Consider the following 20,670-nt stretch of genomic DNA (forward strand, 5'->3'; position numbering starts at 1 on the left):
CCAACTTATTGAAACTTTATAGAACTTGGCAAGGACTGTCCTTGAATTTTGGTTTTCCCAAGTAAAAGATTAGTATAAAGACCACAACATTTGGATAATAGGCTACCTTTGAAGAAACTGATCAACACTCTAAATGTTGATATCATAAGATTGATCCAGAAATTATGACCTGTCATAGACTCGGTGATACTGCAGGGCTGCATTTATTTTCTACTTGACATACATTCACAAAACTGGTTGTGAGCATCTGATTATTTTTTCATTGCAGTCCTGTAAAAACCTTTGTGATGCTTTTTGCCTGTGTGCCACTTTGTGTTTGGCAGTGGTGGAAAGCAGGTGTATTAACTCTAGTACTGTACTGAAGTAAAATTACAAAGTTCTGTTATAGCTTTGTTCAATCAACATAAAAAGCTGTTTACACATCAATGCATGAATAAAAATATTACAAAAACAGTGCTCATTGCTGCCAATGAGTACTTTGATTTGAACTCTTGCAATAGTCAAGGTGACCTCTGGCTTTCATGATGACCTCTGCTTGTCAGAGTTACTGGTGATGATGCTCTGACTCCATCTGTGTCTTCACTGAGGGAGTGTGGGACTCTAACATGTGCCGACTGCACAGCATCTGCTGGACACGACGGTCCGTAAAGAGCGCAACACTTTCACCTCTGGGTGAGTTGGGATTTTTGTTTTTAATCAGCGAGGTTAATCAGCAGGTGCAGATTAGCTGGAGCTGATGAGAATAACAATGTGTGAATGAGAATTTAAGATTCAGAGACCTCCGGTGCTTGACTAAGAAATATCACTATTATGCCCTGTTTCCATCTTAAAGGTAAATTACACGTAGTGTTTTAAACCTCAGCAGATTAGATGTTATATTTGGTGGACAACAGCCCTCATTTATGACATCAGTCAGACTGACCCCCCTCCCCGTCTCTGTATCCTCTCCTGGTATGACGCTGACCTTGTGAGCCTATTGGAGCGGAATGATAGCCCTCTGATTGCCTAATTGTGAGCCTGGGGGGAGTATTTTAATCTCTCACAGATGGAGGGCCGAGTGAGGCAAAGTGAGAGATGGCAGTATGCAATATGCAGCAAAATGATTTAAAAAAGAGAACTATATGTGGTTAAAAAAAAAACAACAACCAAAAAACGTGATGTCTTGTGTATTGTTTTTTTGGTCTAATGATTCACATCAAGTCAAAGTCATCTCCTCCATAAGGAACTCAGTTACCTCTGGTTAAATCAGGGCTTAAAGTTATGATACTTTCTGTTCTGGCGAGAGGAAGTTCTCAACAGATAAAACTGAAGTTACTTGCAAAAGAACTTAATACCCAGAAGCCACATCCTCATCATCTATCATAGTTTTACATTGAACTCGCCCACATCACAAAGTGGGGACTTCCAGGTTTCCTGAACTTCACAAGGAAGCCCTCCTGATATTGTATCTCTGTTCCACGTGCTGCATTATCCTTACATCATGTGTACACTCTTAAACAGTGACATTACATTCAGTGTCATGTAAAAGTTATAGTTTCCATTTCTTTGCAGATTCATGAGTAATGTCTTACTGATGCGCCATTGCTTAAGACTCGGGCACTGAAATATGTGGCTTACAAAACATAGCTACATTTTAATTTGACAATTTAGAAAGAAGTAAAATCCAAATACTTGTGCCAAGTCATCTGTTTGCCTGAATCTAGTGAATATAAGAAAAGGTTTGTGCTCTTGATAAAAATAGACTGATAAAACCACAGAATTTCTTGGAAGTTGAGATTACATAATATGAGAAAATGGTAACAAATACAAATGGGCATAATGCCATCATGACAAATATAATACTTACACTTTTGTAATTATAATTATCTTATAAACCAGATCATGCAGTATAATCACTGGACACAGTCATGAGCAATATGTCCATAATGACTTCTGTGCAGTAGCTTAAGTAACGGGGAGCTACATGGCTTGGGGGTGACGGTGTGACCATGAACCTGGGATGACTCCATCTGAGGGGGGTGAGTGAATTTCATTCCCCATCTCTCTCCCTTCATTTGGTGCAGTCCCTCTACAATCCAAAAAATACTCCTGAATATAATTACATATGAACGTGAATTCATGGACTTGGAACCTTCCCAAACAACAATAAACTGTTTGGTCAAGTGCAATATAATGCAAAAGTCATAAAATGATGACATCCTTTGTGAACACTAAATATTTCTTTGTATTTTTATCTGCAGGTAAAACTAGAGAATGCATTTCCTGAATAAAATGTGTGTGAATGCTGAAGGCTGAATGCCATTGCTGAAGCTATTGCTGAAAAGTAGAACTTGTAAGGTGAAAGATGAATTGCTTGGAAAGGGCTAAAAGCAGTAGAAATGTTAAAAAGGCAGAAGAAAACTATATGTTTAAGTGTTCAAGTGCTCAAATACACTGGAAACTGACAACTGATGAACATTACTCTACTCTTGAAATCAGCTCCAAATTTTGCTTTTTTTAATTTATTAAAATCTCTGCTACACCTCAAGAGTGCCCTGGGAGCTCTTTTTTGACTGCACCACCATCCTTCCACAGACAGTCAGTTTTTCCTCAATTTATTCCAAATTTTGTATTGGAGTTAATGGTCAGCTGGATGGGACCGGCCCATGAGGTCAGTGCCTCGGAGTAGAGCCCTGTGGTAATAATCAATAATAAAATAAAGAAATAAATGAACAGATTTTACCATTTGTATTTGACATAAATATCTTCATATATCCAGAGGATGTATATAGGTGATGAAAATATATCCTTACAGACAGGCGTAATCACCATGGCAACCTCTGAGGTTGGGTGTTTTAGACGGACAGACAGACAGGTGGACAAACGTAATATTAGCACGATGTCAGCTATTAGCAAATGCAAACATTTCAGTTTTTGTTGTAAAAACTAAAATACAATGATAATAATACAATAATAATAAATAAAGTTACTATTATTTATTGTTGATGTGTTACACCAGAAAGTCCAACCAGCAAAAAAGGCACATCACAGAATTAAATTGATACTATCAAAATCTACAAGGCTGCTGAGATTATATTATTTCCTGCATTAAAATGTGTTGTCTGACAAGTACTTTTCAAAATGTACAGTGAGGTAAACATTCATCTGCAGTGTCCGTTTAAGATAAGATAAGATACTAGGCTACATAGTTAAAATCATGCAGGCATAGCACTGTATTGAAAATTCTTATTCAGACAATAGAATTGATGAAGCTCTGTACCCAACCAGACCACAAACTGCACTGCCAGAGCTTCACTGGGGTAACAGAGTGAAGTTTATGTGTAGTGACAGACCAAGGCTTTGGGTTTTGTGATTGGTCAATCCCTCTTTCTCTCTTTCTCTCTGTCTCTCTGTCTCTCTCTCATACACACATACAACACACTCGCACAAGCCCTGAGGCAGGGTCAGTAAGAAACAGACAAGGTTAACAACGATTATTCAATACCTATACTGTGTTTTCAGCATTGGAGGTAGAGAAGTTATCTAATAGGGGGAAAAAAAATTATGAAAACCAAAGGCCATAAAGCAAAAAAAACAGAAGAAGGACACTGCCTGTCTGTCTGTTTCTCTCTCTTCCTGTGTTATTTGTATTTCCATATATTTCCATACAGCCAAATAACAAGCTTATCTATCAATGCCAGAGAATGAGAAAGGGAGGAGTGACGTCATGGTTGGTTAAACATTTCTCTTTCTCTGAATTGGCATCAATCATTACCAGGATACAGGTTAGTGGGTAAGTATTTCACAACATTCATGCAATTCTGTCATTCCATGTCGAGCCCTCTAAAGCATTTAATGCCATCATGAAGGCGTATACCCAGCGAACACATGGGCTGACCCTCATACACAGTCCCCTTTAGCTTCTAGTTTAGTTACATTCTTTCACCTAATTGCCAGTTGAGTTACACCCAATACAACAACAGTCAACTACATGCTCATTTTGAGGGATGTTGCCATATTTAGGCTGTTTCTTATCTGACATACTGTAAATGGGGTGAGCATAGTAATAGAAACACTTGGATGCATTGTCAGGATTTTAAGGGCTTAGTCTGGACCACTCTCCTTATTCATTTTATGGATTATTACAAAAATTAAATATTAAACAGGTCCAAAAACTTCCTGAAGCCATGGTAACAGTCTTTGTACTATGACCGTTTGCGACATTAAAATTCTGTTTGCACATCGTAACTGTGTCGGTAACACACAATGGTATTTTGATAGGTGGAGTTGGTTGAGCATATTGCTATAACTTCTACTTCTTCTTATGTAAATGATTTACCCCTTCCACAACTATTGGTACGAAAAGGACTTCACAGAAATAGTATCAAAAGTAATCACTATTGCAAATGATCATTAATAACAACATAATTTACTGGAAAAGATTCTTTTATTCAACTTTTACATGGAGTTAGTCCGTCATTGGTAAGACACTGTGTAAGTATGAGCCCTGTTTATTGCTGTGTTTTTATTATGTTTGTGCCATGAATCCAAACTACATAGACAGACACTGTAGCTGTTGACTAAGGGATCGAGCATTGGACAGCATGCTGAGCTGAGCAGGTTCATTTGCAGTGGGACGCTGCAGTTCCACCCAGACTAGATGACTCCTCTGTTTAGCCAGTAATTTCTTCCATTGCCTTTTAGTTCACACAAATATTTATGAACTCTTCTTTATCCTAGCCACCACATTACAAAGCGTTTTACACCAGCGCACGCACGCATTCACGCACAGAAACAAACATGTACACACAACAAGACCAACTCAACAACATGTACCCTACTCCAAAATGTGTCTCCATTACTCTTCATATTGTTGCAAAAAAAAGGAGTATTTGTTCACATTGCAGTGAGTGAGTATGGTCCTACTTCACCACTTCACCACTGTCTCACATGTATCATCGACCCAGTAAAGCTAAATGCTGGAATCTGGTTGCAACATATGAAAAAACATTGTTTCTGTCAGACATGAGGTGTGTCGAACACCACAGGTTTTCCTCATCTCTTCTTGGGGGCCTCTGCCGGTGCCTCCTCTTGTTTGGGGGCCTCTGCCTTTGCCTCCTCTTGTTTAGGGGCTTCTGCCTTTGCCTCCTCTTGTTTAGGGGCTTCTGCCTTCACTTCTTCTTTAGGGGCCTCTGCCTTCACTTCTTCTTTAGGGGCCTCTGCCTTTGGTTCCCCAGTGTTACACAACTTGCTGTAAGAGAGAGTTAAAAGATAGATAATGTAGTGAATGTGTAGAAATCACGAGTGCACACTGCAGATATATAAAGTCCAGTAGTAATCATACCTTGCTGGCTCTGATTCTTTTTTCAGATGATCACACACTGGGCTCCGTGTGTTTAGTTTCTGTTTCAGTGTGTCTATTTCTGTTTTCCAGGCGGCCTCCTCCTTATCAGTCTCAGCTGTATAGGATATAACATCAATCAATCAATCAATCAATCAATCAATCAATCAATCAATCAATCAATCAATCAATCAATCAATCAATCAATCAATCAATACTTATATAGCACCTTTCAAACAAATCAGATGTAATTCAAAGTATTTACAGTTTGATTGAAAAACAAAAACAACATAAGAGGTCAAATCAAAAAGGACTTGGAGACCAATGCACACTGCACCATGAAGTAGCTTAAATAATAAAAGATCAAGAATAACAATCCGTGAAATAATTATTAAAAAGAATAAATAATAAATACAGTGGAAAGTGAAAGAGCCAAGATCAAGAATAAGAGATAAAAATGATCTGTAAAAACAATAGAATACACTGAATACAGATAAAAGTAATAAATAGAGTAACTATAAAGCCTATAGAATTTTGATGATACACTATAAAAGCCAAACTACAAAGATACGTTTAAAAATGTAAATGTTTTCAGCTCCTCTCAGATCGTCTGGCAAGTTGCGGCTGAAAGCAGCATCGCTAAACGTTTTTGTTCTACTTTGTGGACCGGTTAAAAGAGACGAGCCTGAGGATCTGAGGGGCCGTCCTGAGATGTAGTCTGGTGCAAGCCAATGCAGTGCCTTAGAGACTAATAAAAGGAATTTTAAAAATACGAAAGGGCAGCCAATGTAAAGATTTTAAAATGGGCATTATGTGTGCTCTCGGTCTGGTCCGAGTCAGAAGCCGTGCTGCAGAATTTTGAATCAGTTGCAGCTGATTAATTGTGTTCTTGGGTGGACCAGCTGACCAGTGGACCATAAAAGCATGCATTAGTCTCTCTATGTTGCTCAGAGAGAGAAACGGCCTCACTTAGGAAATTTCAGGAAGGTCTCATCTGTCACCTGGGCATCACTTACCTTTTAGACCATTAAATGCTGTCTCTGCAGATGCCAGATCATCTTTACCAGCTTGCTGCAAGTGAAAAAGAAAATCTCAGCAACATAAACGTGAGTCTACATAGATCAACATGGCAACACACACAACTTCTCTCTAAATATTTGAACATTTCAGCATCTGTGTCTGCATCTGCAGGCCTGCACAACAGTATTTCTACCACCTTGGTCTCTTTCACATTATCCTGCGAACTGTGTCCTGCAGGGGGGAGGAGCAATAAGGAACCACCAAACCACACTGTGATACCACTCGCTCTACACTGTATTGTGTGCTCATGTAAAAATGATAGGTATGTAAATGCAAATTTCTGATTATCTGTGGGAACAAGACAGAGCCACAGGGTCATAACATTTCTGACTCTGCTTCATTGTTCCTGTTTGACCGGCTGTGGGTAATGGCATTCCTCTGAGTGCTTGACACAGCAGAGAAACATTTTGGTGCTCTGATGCAAACTCCACAGGAACTACAGGAACACCTGCAGGAAAGAGGGTGGCAGGTGGTGGGGTCTGGGCCTGACCTTTGACCCCATTAGGGCCAAGACAGGGAAATTGTGTTCATGTACATAATTTAGGCCTATAGCAGTTTACAAATCATACAGGTAGGAAATGTTTCAGTATTGTAGTCTATTGTTGCAGTTAAGAGACAGGCTGCACCTGCTGAGTGAGAGAGAAGCTCATAATGTGCATTCATTCCCTAACCTGGTCAAACAGGTTGTGTATGTGTTTTTAGGGCTCGTCTGGGCTGTCAAATCATTTGCACCACACAAAGAGACTTTATTAACAAAGAATATTAGCTATTTGAATAGTTAAGTGGTGAAAGGTTGTGATGAAATATTGTAATGAAATATGATTTTTTGTATTTGGTTTTCATACTTTAATCCATTTCCCCCTTAGTCGCCCTGAGTTGACCTTCCTATTACATTCAGTTTTATTGCCTTTATGGTCACACCATCTGTGTGTGTCTGTGTAAACAGATCCAGCATGATTCACACGGGACCAGCATCCACACCCCCATCATTCATCCTGCCCTCACCTGGCCTGCCTGACACTCGTCTGCTTCTCTCTTCTTCGACTCCGCTTTGCTCTGGAGATCTTTCGCTGCGTCCTCGTGCGTCTTCTGCTCCTTCTGGCTTTCATCCAACTTGTTGACCATCTCTGACTCCTCCTTCTGAAACTCCTCCAGCATGTCCCGGGTCACCCGCAGCTTGATGTCCTGAAACCTGCTCCGCACGGCGTCTTTATCCTGCTCCTTTTGCCGCATCCTCATGAACCCGAACAAACCCACAGTCACGACGACTGTCAGAGGAACCAAGATTACCACTTTCATTTTCTTTCCGTTCAGGAGCTGCTCTTCTTTGTATCAGGTGCTTTGCCTCCAATGAGTGGCCTTTTTTCTTTTTTTAACTTCTTCGTCCAAGCTGTCACAGCACAGCTTGGTTAACTTCCATGTGGATTTCAGAGTCTCTGCCTGAACACAAAGCGTCTCCCTGGTTACCTCTCTCCTCTCCTCTCTGCGCTTCCTGGATCTCGTACAATCAATCAGACACAGAGATCCTCTCACCTGCGCCTCTGGGCTGAATATTCATGGTTGGCACAGCCTTCCCCTTATCTGTCACACGAAACACGCCCTCTTCTTCTTGCAGGGAATGTCACCAAGACACTGGTCGGCCCTGTTGGACACCTGTTACACACCCGCCCTGCTGATCCTGATCTGACTTTACCGACTTTTAAAACCGAGTCAAATAAGTGACTGTATGCGCAGAGCTGCATATATTTTATTATCTATCCCTGTGTGTGTTATTTATGACAACACTAAAAACAAAACATAATAACTAAACCACTCTGTCTTATATAAGAATATGGTTTAAACATGATGTAGCCCACTCACATATAAGCAGCGTGTTCCTGGCCAGGGTGGTGCTATTTTGAAGCAGACAACTTTATACACTGATGAGCAGTTTATTCTGTATCAGTGCGTCACAGAGGTGAGTTGATAAATATCTTAACGTTTACCTGGATTTCAAATAAATTCAGTGCAGTAAAAAAGTTTAATTTCCGTTTCTTCAGTTAAATGAAAATAGCAAAGTGCTATTGTAGGCTGCAAGGTTTTTGTTTTGTTTTGTGTAGTTGAATGGAACAGTGTCAATGTTTAGGTTCGTTTCACATATGGTATTTTACCAATCTCACACTTGGCCTTTTTTTTTGTCTGACCTTGACATGATCACGATGCAAATGCATTCAAGTTGTCATAGGTGCGTATTTGCAAGAGAGATTCACAGGAGGAAATATTGTTGGATTGTCACGCCCAGCTTGTTGAGCAGGTAGAGCAGGTTACAGACACAATAACCACAGTGACAGAGAAGGAAGAAGCCGGAGGACACCCGGCTGAACGGTGGTTCGCGAGAAGAGACCCGGAATGCACGACAAGTGATCGGGCTGGCCCTCGACCAAGATGAAGTCCCCGGTGATTATACTGGTCTTGTGCGCGGCTGTGATGGTCGTAATGGTTGCCCAAGTAATGCGCCAGGAGTTGAGCTTGCGCCGATTGAAAACGCACATGGTGCGGAGCTCGGGGGATGTCAAGACAAAAGAGAAGGCCATCATCCAGGCAAGAGCCAAAGTGGACGGGCTGAAGACGGAGCTGCAGTCTGTGAACACCAAGCTGGAGGAGCTGAAGAAGAGCAAAGAAGCCGCTGAAAAATCACTACAAGAGCATGATAAAACTCTGGAGGCCTGCAACTCTGAGAAGGTAGGCTAAGTGACACACACCCACACGTCCTATTATTTACTCTGCACACACTTATGCATGATGTATCCTACTATAACATAATTTACAGGAGAGTATCACTTTTCAGGATGTAGGCTACTGTGGAGTGGCAGGATCAGCCTGGTCCTCACAGTCGACTCTTATGTCCAAATGTTTGTTTGATGTTTCTTCTCAGTTTGCTTTTATGTGCCTTTTGATGAATACCTGTTTGCTTGTTAGACTGATGGTGACAAAAAGAAGATGGATCTGAGAGAGGCCATGTCTAAACTCACAGGTAAGGGAGCCTTTTGTTTCAACTCTGGGTAGATACTGAAAAGTGTACTTCTGTCTACGCTCTTGCCAGCCTATCCAAAACTGAAAGGGCAAGATGTTTCCTTACAGGGATGATCTGCTGAGATATGCCAGTTTTCATCATCTACACTGACACATGCCAGGATTGGAAAACTGTCCTGTTTTTAATTTAAACTTCAAACAATGAGAAACCAGTGGAACTAGATTTAGGCTAACAACACTATCCAGTTTCACCGATCTAGCTGATTTAAATCTGAGCTCATAGTAGGCTACCAGTAGCCATTCTCACATGTGCACGTTAATAGTGGGCATAGCCTTTATTTGGACAATGTCATTTTGTACACTCTCTGGAGTAATATTTGTTTCTCTCTGTTGTGTTATTTCCTCAGCCGATCATGAAGACGCTAAAGGGAAGGCAGAGAAAATGATTCAGAGCTTGAAGCAAGAAATTTTGGACAGAGACAAAGCCATTTGTGCCTTTGCAGATACAACGAAAAAGGAAGCACGGTAAGATTTGAAACAACTACTTGCATCTTCAAGAACAACAGTTTGACTTGCAAACCAATACCGAGCAGCATTTAATAGACTGGCTGTAAAAGTAAAGCCATATAAACGCAGCCTTGACACATCAGGACTTTGTTCTTTCAATAAACACTTTTTCTTTTGACTCCACAGCGAGCTGTGTGGACTGCCTGAAGCTGCAAAGTAAAGTCAACTCAGAAACATTCAACATTGACTTTTTAAGAAAGAAGCGTGCCATGGAGGACACGTTTTGTATCACGACTGATGTGATTGTAGCTCTGCTTGTTTCTTAAGAGAAGTTAAATCTAGAGCTGTTGTGAGGTCATAAAAACTGTCTGTACTGCAACTCATAGGACAGATAGACATTGGGAGTGGGGAAATGTGTTGCAAAATTTTATTATATTTTCTTTTTTTATGGGATTGCATTGGTTGGTTGGCTCAAGTATGGCTCTGTGCTTCTGTAAAAAAGTTTCACGCGCACTTGTGATACAGACCTCACAGACTTGGTTGCAGTGTCATTATCAAAACACCCTCCACTTATTGAACCAGAAAAGCTAGACTGTGTAGCACATGAACCAGCCTGCCTTACAAAACCTGAGTTACCCGTTAGTAACCAGAAAGAAACAAGGTAATCGATTTAACCTACAAGGTTGTTTGTGTGGCATCACTTGTTTATCAACCATAACACGTTCAGTGGAAATATGAATATGAATTAATGCTTCATGGGAATATTGTTGTTATTATTTCATGTCACATAGTGGAAGTGCGAAAGGTCAGTTGTCACTCAAATTCATACTGGCATGTAGATAAATATGTCATATTTCTAAACATATTTATTAAAAAGCCACAGTAATCTAGTTTCTGCCTGAGTATTTCCACAATAAAAACATACTTGGCTGATGAGCTTTCTCGTGTTGGTCTGTTAAACCATAAATGATTTAAAACTGAAGTCAAAGGCAAAAATGATATTTTTCTGTCTGTCATATAGTCAAGGGGTATTTGATAGGTTGAACAAAACAGTTCAACGACCTGTTCCTCTACCCCCACCTAGTGCCCATCAAAGGGCTAACTGAGAGTCACTTTGCAAATGTTCATCACATTCACAGTCTCAAGTACCTATGGCTATGCATAGCTTGATTCCCATTTCTTTCTCCACCAGCTAAGCTAAATAACCTTACATTTTCATGTCGTTGGTCAGGTAATCTGAGTTCAGTAAAATTGCCTCCAGCCATGCTACAAGAGGAGTACGAGTAGGCTAAATGCTGTGTTACAGAGATGCAGTTTTGAAGGCAAACATGTAAGAATCGACACGTTTGCCCTCAAAACAGTCTTGGTCAATGCAGGACATCATTTGTGGCTCTAATCAATTTGAGTTGTCTTTGAATGAGTTTTTGAGTTACTTTTTTTTTTTTTTAATTGTCAACTGCTGGTGTTTGCACAATTTGGAGAAAACTATTATTATTTTTATATAATTTAATAGGCTATAATTTACAATATTAGGCTGTGGAAATAAAAATGATTGCAGTCTGTTATAAATAAATATGCATTTATACTAAGGGAAATTCCTCAAATTTAGCACATACCGTAGGCTACTCAGCTGGTTTGACTTTGGTAGTCAAATGTCTAGTCTAGATCAACTGTGTGTGGATACAAATAGCTACAGTCTATGACAAATACACATTCTCCACTAAACTCGAAGAACCAGTGTTGTTGATAAAGTTTTACAAAAAATTATTTTTGGATGGGCCTGGTTGTTAAGGGAAACGGCCAATGAAAATGCGAGGGGTAAAGCACGTGATCCAAATGACGCAATAGCTGGAGTTCCTCATGCCGGAAGTTGACAGAGAAAGGTCCGATGACACATGAAAGTCACCGGTAAAAGGGTGTGTTGTTACAATGGGATGTAATTTTAAACATGCTAACGGTGTATTACAAAGCACTTTCCAGTGTTCAGGTCAGTGACAGTAATAATTTGTTACGGTTCAAGCCAACCTGAGCTAGCAAGCCCGTGCGATAGCGGTTCGCTGCAGTTGTATCAGTTACACAAGCCGGTTGTTATTATCAGTCCGGAGAGGGCGAGTCAGTGTGTACAAGTTCACAAAACTATACCTCGTCGTTTGAGAGATGGCGAGGAGCCTCGGTAGGTTACTCCGTGGCTTTCAGAGCCTCAGCTCCCTCCCAGCCATGAGGACCCAGCGCTGCCCTCCGCCTGTCTGTGTGTCACTCAGGACCATGGTGGTAGGTAGACTTGTGATGAAAGTGCTTGAAATGACTGGTCATGTCTTTGTGAATGGAGGGGGGGGTTTACCTGTGTGAACTGAGTGGATTTACTCTTCTGTCTGTCTGTCTGTCTGTTTTCAGTTGTATTGATGTGACTTGTCCTTTTCTGCAGAGTTGTGTAGGTAGAAATGTCCAGCAATGACGTAGACATAGTTTGACCAAGATGAAACCCACCATCATTGTCAGACAGTAGTGATTCAGAGTGAATAGACGGTTTTTCCTGTCAGTTATTCCCCAAGTCGAAAATGTAAAAACAAGTGCTTTTTCATTGGAATATAACTAAGTTCTTTTGAGAATTCAGTCCTTGTAATATAAAATGTTTTTATACAATCCTCTGACATGTCCTGTCTGATACTTTATGCATTTCTTTGTTGCGCAGACATTGCCATCTTTCTTTTCCTCCAAGCCCCGAGACTTCAGCCTGCCCAACTCATCGTGGGGCTCCGAAATGATGCGATTGTATGAGCATTACAACAGCCAGTGTGAGGTGGAGACAGAGGGAGGAGAGACACAGCGAGGGCCTTGGCGGAGACTGCCAAGCTACAACCGCTCCCTCAAGTATGCTACAGGTAAAGATGTACACTGTGATGTTTGTCTGTCTTCTGTTTGTTTTGCTGTATTCATTTATTTATTATTTATTTGGTTTTCTCGATGAAATGGAGAGAAGCATAGTGATGGGCCTTTCTGGCAGTCATCCAAGGGATCAAGCTTTCAGTCTAAACTGTTGTATTTTAACTTTATAATGTGGGTATCTATTTTAACAACCATAAAGTTGTTTTTGCAGTGGGCTTCTACTATACAATGATACAGTAAATCTTAAAATAGAAATACTTTTTGGTACGCTATAACCCCTTCTTGCACTTGTATTTATTATGTATTGTGTGTATTTTGTCCAACAGGAGGAGTGTATCTGAGTAAGGTCGTTCAGTCAAAAGCTCGTCTATTCACTCGCAACATCAGAGAGACAGGAGCAGCATTCGAGTATGTTCTATTTGTCAACAAAGAGGAGCAGAGGAGTGCGTGCCTTTTCCAGGCGGGACACCTACTGGAGGGGCCCCCAGGGTGAGCAAGCGCTTCCACTGTCCTCCATACTGAAAACAGTCTACACATATTACAGTAAAATATACATTTTCACATGTTTTTATTATTAGTTTATTTGGGAGGGACAGTGCATGCTAATGAACATTTCTTCACTAGGAATAAAATGTAAGCAAGCCGGAGTGTAGCCAAAGGCTAATTTCCATCCGTTGTCCCCAGAACATTGAGAAGCAAACAAAAAACAATAACAGCAGACAAAAAAACAAAAAAAAAACAAAAAAAACAACAACAAACAAACAAAAAAAAAAAAACAGCATCGCCACACCAGAGACACACAAACAACAATAAATACAATAAAAAACAGATAAACAAACAAACAACAACAGCAAAAAAGTGGACAACAATTGGGCAAAGAACCAACATCGCCAATACCAGTATACTACAGCTGGACAGCTCAGTACAAGATGTGGGACGGTGGGTGATGTGAAGGTGGACTAGAGGGATGCAGCAATGCAAAAACCAGGTCATAACTCTTGTTGGGGTATATAAGAGAGTGAGGATATGTATAAGCAAGATGGGGTAGAGTGCTGCAATACTTATTACAACTGCAACTAGTGCTATGTAATATGATGAGGTACCAGCAACAAATAGACAAATATGTAGCACACATTACTGATGGTCACAAGTCTGGTTTTCCCTTAACCATGATTTCAACGAGGATTTAAAGGTTACCAGGCTTGGGCATTCCCTCATGGAAGGTGGGATACTATTCCATATCGCACAACCTTTAACAGACAAGACATTTTGAGCGAAAGATGTCCGTCTAAAAGCGAGTTCACAGTCGCCTCTATCAGTGGCTCTAGTCATATGAGAGGTAGAGCCACGGATAGACTTTTGTGTGATAAAGGTGTTTAGTGGAGGGGGTGCCAGGCCATGTAGAACTTTGTAGATGAGACAGGCAGATTTAAAATTCCTGTGATTAATAAAACTTAAGAAATTATATTTGTCTAGGATATTGCAATGATGATAGGAGAGGGGTTTTTTGTCCAAGACCTTCAGAGCTTTTTTAAAGCAAGATTCAATAAGTCTGATGGTGGAAGCACTAGTATAGGACCAGGTGGTGATACAGTAATCAATATGAGAGAAAATCATGGAGTATAGGAATGTGAGTGCGGCACTATCTGTCAAGGAGGATCTGATTTGTTTAAAGTTATGTAGATTAAAGTTAACAGTTTTCACAATATTTTTAACATGATTTTTGAATGATAGTGAGGAGTCCAGGGTGACACCAAGGTATTTAAATTCCTTCACCATCAGGAGCTCCTCATCTTTCAAGTATATTTTAGAGGGTGACAAGTGAGTTGTGGGCTTGGCAAACATCATACAGACAGTTTTTTTTGTGTTCAAAGATAGGCATGAATTGGTTAACCAATCCTGTATATTGTTTATGGCAGTTGATAGCTTTTGGGCAGCTTCTTGAGAGGTTTTAGCATAGGTTAAGATTACTGTATCATCAGCATACATCAGGGTGTCGACGTTATTACAGACATTGGGTAGGTCATTAACATAAAGAGAAAAAAGTAACGGACCAAGGATTGACCCTTGGGGGACCCCTACTGGACAGAGCAGATATGGGGATTTTTCACCTGCCACTTGGACACACTGTGTCCTGCTTGAGAGGTAGGATTTAACCCAAGCAGTTGCTTGACCAGAAAAGTTAAAAGCAGAAAGTCTGGACAGCAGAACATTATGGTCGACAGTATCGAATGCCCTTTTAAAATCAATAAAAATAGCACCTACACACGCATACTTGTCTAGATAGAATTTTACCTTTTCAGTAAAAACACAGACAGCTGTTTCAGTGGAATGGTGGGGGCGGAAACCAAACTGCATGGGGTGTAAAGGAGGGCCAGTCTTAGTTAGATGTTTGGTGATAGATTTAGCAACCCATTTTTCTATTATTTTGGAGGTTATAGGGAGGATGCTAATCGGCCTATAATTGGCAGGGTCAGATTTATCCCCAGATTTAAACACAGGGATTACCGTTGCCACCTTCCAAGCTGTGGGGACAGCTGTCTGGTTAATGGATAGATTAATAAGATGAGTGATAGGCTGAGCTAAGGAGGTTTTATTGAGTTTCACAATGCTAGTGTCAAGACCGAAGTCATCTCTGGTTTTGGATGATTTTAGATGTGAGATGATATTTAGGACGTCATACACTGTTATTTCCTTTATCTCAAATATTGAATCAGCAGGCAGAGGGGACAATTCACCTGCCGTGCCAGGGGCCATGGGCACGGCCCTGGTGTGGCCACTGCTCAGATGCTTAGTGATGACAACTGTAGATCCAGTGATCACAGGCGCCACAGTGTTGAGGCTGTCCCTAGTAGGCTGAGCGGTGTTAGAGTTTAGAAAATGCTGAGAAATTTCAAATATAGAGTTTAGGAAATATTCATTTAGTTTGGTGGTAAGGGTGGTAGGTTCAGAGATCATTATATCACCAAATTTAAGTTCCAGGCCTTTGTTAGAGTTTTGTTTCTGCAGACCGAGTAATTTGTTGATGTTTTCCCAGAGCAGTTTACTATTACCTTTTGCATTTTCTATAACGGTCATAAAGAATTTGGCCTTGGCTATGCGTAGGGTCTGAATGGTCTTATTTCTCATGGAGGTAAAGTTCTGTCTATCTGTAATTAGTCCAGACTTCAAAGATCTTTTAAGAAGCTGGTCCCTGTGTGCCATGAGATGTTTACAGTTGTCATTTATCCATGGGAGGTAGTGCCTTCTTTTCTTATGGCCTCCCTTCCTCAGGAATGGAGACATGGTAGCTTTAACAGAAGAATGGAACAGATCACAGCTTGTATTGAGGTCTTGACAGGATAAAATAGTGTCCCAGTCCTGATTGTTTAGGGCTATAGTTAGGTCGGGCTCTTGATTTTTCGGGATGTAACTGTGACCGGCGAGTACTTTGTCATCAGAATATGCACAACTAGACCTATTTTTACTGAGTTTTCTAGAAAAAAAAGATCGCGTTATGGTCGGATAGACCAGTCAGCAAATTATGAGTTTTTGATATTCTTTCAGGTCTATTAGAGAATACCAGATCTATTTTCGTTTTAGAGCGTTGCGTTATCCTAGTAGGGCCATTTATCAGTTGAGTGAGGTTATAGTAATTAGTGATTTGTTTAAGATTTTTTCTATCCTTTTTGACGGTACAGGCAGATTACAGTAAAAGACATTTCAACAGAGAGTATGATGTTTACACCAATGCATTCTATTGTAGTCACACAGGATATTTGTTTACAATATCATGCTTCTTATATTCAGGTGACCACAACAGACCTTTGTTTTTAACAGTGGGTCCACCGTAGGGGGAAAGGGGGGGATGTGAGAGGGGAAGGTGGGCAGTCAATCACGAGGGGTTGTTTGTTGTGTTGTTAGTCCTCTAATACTAAATACAAAATGCCAAAAAATGCATTTTTAAGGCTTCAAAACTCACTTTGAAGCTTTAGATTTGAGGTCTAAAGATGGTGTGTGTGTGTTTCCAGGCATGTCCACGGGGGGGCGATAGCCACTATGATTGACACTGTGACAGGAACTCATGCTACTTTCCTCTCTGGACCTGTTATGACTGCCAATCTCAACATCAACTACCGCAGGTACAAGAAGGATACAATTTTTTTTATCAATATGCAGCAATTAACAATAATTTGTTGTATAAATGTATTTATGATTATACAACTTAAATAAATGTAGCCCAACAGAATAAATGTTTGTGTCACTGTTTTAAGATTTACCTAAATTAATTCAAAATACATTGAAATGAAAAGAAAATTATGTACCTTTCTTAATTCAAGTGCACAGCCTAAATTTCTGTGTGTAAGATTCTGCATAACCTCATTTGGCTACGTGCAGGAATATGACAAGCACTGTTTAGGTGCTGCGTGTTCATTACAGCAGAGTTTGAGTAGTTAACACTGGCACCAAAAAAAATTCACATAGATGAATTTATTTGGAAAGTAAATATTCAGCGGCACAGTTGTGCTTGTAACTGTTTGCCTCAGCTCAGATGCTCTGGTTCACTCTGTGATAAGCCATGAATCATTAGACATTTGCTTTGGGCCATTTTGGTTGAACATTCAAAGATTATGAAGTGCTGTTTTTACTCTAGATATCAAAACAATAATCTTACCAATAAAAATAGAATAATAGTGATGCTACTCAGTGCATTAGAAAACAGTGCGTTAGTGCAAAACCATATTTTCATACTGTGTGATGATGATCATATATGGTGGGTTTGCTCTAACAAACAATTGTTTTGTCTCAAGCCCCATCCCACTGGGAAGCACAGTGTTGATTGAATCCTCTCTGGATAAGAAAGAAGGCAGAAAAACATTTATCTCATGTAAAGTGACCAGCACCGATGGCTCCAAGCTGCACACAGAAGCAACAGGTAAAATACTTTTTATTTTCAGCCAACTGATTGATCATTTCAGTGAAAGCACAAAGTTAGCCAGTTATCTGCTTCTTGATCTTCTGTGTTTTCACTGTCTTGTTTCACACACAAAAAAAATGTCATGTGTCTTTTGCAGCACTGTTCCTGTCAATCAACGTCAGCCATCTACTAGGGGGAGGGTGACACAAAAAACATATCATCCTACCTAGCACCAACCCACACACCGAGGCCTGTGTGTGTATGTGTGTGTCTCTGGGCTTGTTTCAGTATACATGTAGGGTCTGACAACTTCTTGTGGGGATCAAAATGCAGGACATTATATTAAAATGGTTGTTTTTTAGGGTGTAGAATCAGGCATTCAGCTTTAATGGCTGAGGTAAATCTAAGGGTCAAGGGAATGCAGTATGTCAAGCCCCACAAAGAAAGGTGCAAAGCGTGTCTGTGTGAATGTGTGAGTGTACAGTATCATTTGTTTGCAGAATATTTGGGGACATGTGCTTATGTGCCAGGGGACTGAAGTGTTAACTCTCCCTTTTTTTTCTCATATCTTAAAAATGTAGTACTTTATAATATTTCCCAGTGTTTTATTTCTAACAAACATATCCTTGAAGAATCTAACTTGGCTACCTCTTATTAACTTCTTAACTAACACACCAAGAGTACATGTCTGGGCACTATTTATTGAAGAAAATAGCTAGGTTTATTTATTGTTACTTTGCTACAGTATTGATGGTTTTATGTAACAATGGGGCTTTTTGAGAGTGAGGAAAATGTACTGTACTATGGCCACTTTGTTTCCTCCAATAAAGCCTTACCAAGGGTATTATGTGAATTATACAAATCCTGTGTTATTTGTTTGTCAACAAGACAAGGTTTGCAGCAGCAGTTTGGTTAATGATGTGAGGCTTTCACTTTTAAATGTAAAAAAAACCAAACAAACTACTAAGCATTATGCAACACTTATGAGTCTAACGATTTAAAACTTCCACTAGTGGGGAAAAAAGGTTCAACCCCCCCCCCCTTTTCAGTTTTTTAAATTAAAATTTCAGCAATCCAGTAATAAAAACTTTAAATGGCACAAAGGTAAATGATGAACTCAACAAAATAAAATGAAGTTCAGATCAATAGAATTAAAAAATGATTAACTCATGAAACGATGAATTACTTGGGGTAATGCTGAGTTTCTGTCAGAGGGCTAAAAATAAAAAAGAATAAAGTAAGAAAGGAGGACAGACAAGTTGGTCAGAGGTTCACCTTACAACCCAAGACATTGAGAACCAGACGGTGGCCCTGTGGAGCCGGGTTGGGATGAACTGGGCAGAAGGTGAAAGCCACAAGTGCAACGCATTTGTGGAAAGTTTTGCATCAGTGCTGGGGTGAACTTCCTGAACAATGTTTAATTTCCACTGAAAGAGCGGTAGTGTCTCACGCTGCTGAATTTGTCAGTTATTTTGATTAAATAAAGATTACAATTTTGCAAATCCTTTTTTAACCAGTAGTGTATGTTTTTAAATAGTGTATGGAGACATGTTAACATTGATATAAGTCAAGATTTTGTACAAATATGGAAATTCAATAATTAAAAGAATGTGACGTCCACCAAGATTGTTCACTGTGTGCTGGGCATGCTGGCAGGAGGAGAGAAAACAGACAAACAAACACAACACCACAGCTCCCGACTGGCTCTCTAGAACTCTGGAACAGAAATATACTGGCCTTGCTTGAAAAGATATTATTTCATTTTGCAAATTGGACAACAAAATGTCAGCAACCATTAGTCTGACTCGTATAGCAACGGTAATAACATGTTGGTGTTACTCCAAGCTCAGAGTAGGGTCCTCCTGTTCTCTTTCCCCCTGTCAGATAACTGCACTATTCTCCTGCTGACAGTGACAGTGACACTCGTAGATGGTAACTGAACATGGAAATGAATTCTGCTGGATTCAAATAAGATGTAAACATAAGAGTTTAAGAATAGTTCCTTTTAATGGATCCTGTTATGCATTTTAATAAAATCTTGTATTTGACATACAGCTTACTCTAATATCTAGCCTATACTTTTTTGTATTTTTGTTGTTGTTGTTGATTAGATGAATTGAGTAAATGCCTAATAAACAACTGCTGAAATGAATGTGACAGTTTCGGTCCGATGACATCCACTTCAAATACCACAAAGTGTTGTTTATTAGCAGGTGCTGCCAAGTGAGTTGTCGCGACTAAATTGTTGGTTACGAATATACAAACCCTGCATGTTTTTTTTAGTGCATTTAACTTCACTTCTCACAGTTTGGTCTGATTGTGTGGTTTTTCAGTGTATGGGTTCATCACAGCACAAGTAGGCCCAGCGGTCGTCTGAGGGCCCCTCACCTCAGAAAAAGTGCAGATGGAAATTCTGGGTTAGTTTCTAAAAACTTAAGGTGTGTGTGTGTGTGTGTGCGCGCGCGTTTGTGTTGAGTGATGGACGCAGGACAAACACCAGCAGTTATTTTTTTCTTTTCCTTGTGGTCAAGTTGGGTTTGAAGAAGCGGATGGAGGTTGGGGGAGCAAAGTAGGGGCACTTGTTTTCAAGTTTCAGTTGAAACCACCTGCAACAACCTCCATCCACTGCTGACTCCCAGATTTCACTGAAGACACAGTAGCCTAAACGAGGAACGTCCCCTTGGAGAGCTTAGTGACTGATCTGATGTGAAATCCTTAAAGAAATATAATGTCTGGCGGAAGACGTTGTTGACAGGCTGGTGAAGAGTATGTGTTTCAATTAACAGTCGTCTTTTAAATGTGTGCTGATGGCAAGTGTTACCTCAGGTCAGATGTTAAAGGATCTTGTGAATTACTCTGACTCCACATCTGAATATTTGAACAAAAACCACACTGCTGGTGCTGCTATCAATTAGTTATCTGACAGAAATATCCAGCCTTTTATGTCTGAGGATTTATTGTGTTGAGT

General features: G+C 40.0%; 3 protein-coding genes across 5 annotated transcripts; 2 read left to right on the forward strand and 1 right to left on the reverse strand.

Annotated features, from left to right (window-relative positions):
- Positions 1-4,491: 4,491 nt before the first annotated feature.
- Positions 4,492-7,958, reverse strand: LOC146971762 (uncharacterized). 3 transcript variants are annotated; one of them, XM_085801238.1, is made up of 5 exons: positions 7,406-7,958; positions 6,337-6,391; positions 5,324-5,438; positions 5,182-5,230; positions 4,492-5,124 (listed from the first exon to the last, which is right to left on the reverse strand). In XM_085801238.1, the coding sequence occupies exons 1-5, from the start codon at positions 7,697-7,699 to the stop codon at positions 5,035-5,037; spliced, it is 603 nt and encodes a 200-aa protein (XP_085657364.1). In that variant the 5' UTR covers positions 7,700-7,958; the 3' UTR covers positions 4,492-5,034. The 3 variants fall into 3 exon arrangements, with proteins under 3 accessions (XP_085657364.1, XP_085657363.1, XP_085657361.1); XM_085801237.1 differs by having other exon boundaries at positions 4,492-5,127; XM_085801235.1 differs by having other exon boundaries at positions 4,492-5,230.
- Positions 7,959-8,782: 824 nt separating this feature from the next.
- On the forward strand, positions 8,783-10,160 carry LOC146971763 (uncharacterized). The gene is made up of 4 exons (XM_085803312.1): positions 8,783-9,121; positions 9,359-9,413; positions 9,820-9,937; positions 10,106-10,160. The coding sequence occupies exons 1-4, from the start codon at positions 8,825-8,827 to the stop codon at positions 10,137-10,139; spliced, it is 504 nt and encodes a 167-aa protein (XP_085659438.1). The 5' UTR covers positions 8,783-8,824; the 3' UTR covers positions 10,140-10,160.
- A 1,646-nt stretch (positions 10,161-11,806) lies between these two features.
- On the forward strand, positions 11,807-18,560 carry them4 (thioesterase superfamily member 4). The gene is made up of 6 exons (XM_085803314.1): positions 11,807-12,190; positions 12,612-12,801; positions 13,132-13,294; positions 16,816-16,926; positions 17,596-17,720; positions 17,860-18,560. Exons 1-6 carry the CDS (start codon positions 12,077-12,079, stop codon positions 17,904-17,906), a joined length of 750 nt encoding a protein of 249 aa, XP_085659440.1. The 5' UTR covers positions 11,807-12,076; the 3' UTR covers positions 17,907-18,560.
- The last annotated feature ends 2,110 nt before the right edge of the window (positions 18,561-20,670 follow it).

This window comes from Trachurus japonicus, chromosome 16, assembly GCF_045865225.1.
Source record: "Trachurus japonicus isolate A0001 chromosome 16, Traja_1.0".
Classification (NCBI taxonomy): Eukaryota; Metazoa; Chordata; class Actinopteri; order Carangiformes; family Carangidae; genus Trachurus; species Trachurus japonicus.

What these genes read in the sequence shown, in the direction of transcription:
- LOC146971762 (XM_085801235.1), bottom strand. Translation starts at nt 7,699, where the DNA reads ATGAAAGTGGTAATCTTGGTTCCTCTGACAGTCGTCGTGACTGTGGGT. An exon ending in ACGAGTGTCAGGCAGGCCAG is followed by an intron (nt 6,392 to 7,405) that starts GTGAGGGCAGGA and finishes TTTCACTTGCAG; the next exon opens with CAAGCTGGTAAAGATGATCT. An exon ending in AAAGAATCAGAGCCAGCAAG is followed by an intron (nt 5,231 to 5,323) that starts GTATGATTACTA and finishes TCTCTCTTACAG; the next exon opens with CAAGTTGTGTAACACTGGGG.
- LOC146971763 (XM_085803312.1), top strand. Translation starts at nt 8,825, where the DNA reads ATGAAGTCCCCGGTGATTATACTGGTCTTGTGCGCGGCTGTGATGGTC. An exon ending in AGGCCTGCAACTCTGAGAAG is followed by an intron (nt 9,122 to 9,358) that starts GTAGGCTAAGTG and finishes TTTGCTTGTTAG; the next exon opens with ACTGATGGTGACAAAAAGAA. An exon ending in ACAACGAAAAAGGAAGCACG is followed by an intron (nt 9,938 to 10,105) that starts GTAAGATTTGAA and finishes TTGACTCCACAG; the next exon opens with CGAGCTGTGTGGACTGCCTG.
- them4 (XM_085803314.1), top strand. Translation starts at nt 12,077, where the DNA reads ATGGCGAGGAGCCTCGGTAGGTTACTCCGTGGCTTTCAGAGCCTCAGC. An exon ending in CTCCCTCAAGTATGCTACAG is followed by an intron (nt 12,802 to 13,131) that starts GTAAAGATGTAC and finishes TTTGTCCAACAG; the next exon opens with GAGGAGTGTATCTGAGTAAG. An exon ending in GCTGCACACAGAAGCAACAG is followed by an intron (nt 17,721 to 17,859) that starts GTAAAATACTTT and finishes TGTCTTTTGCAG; the next exon opens with CACTGTTCCTGTCAATCAAC.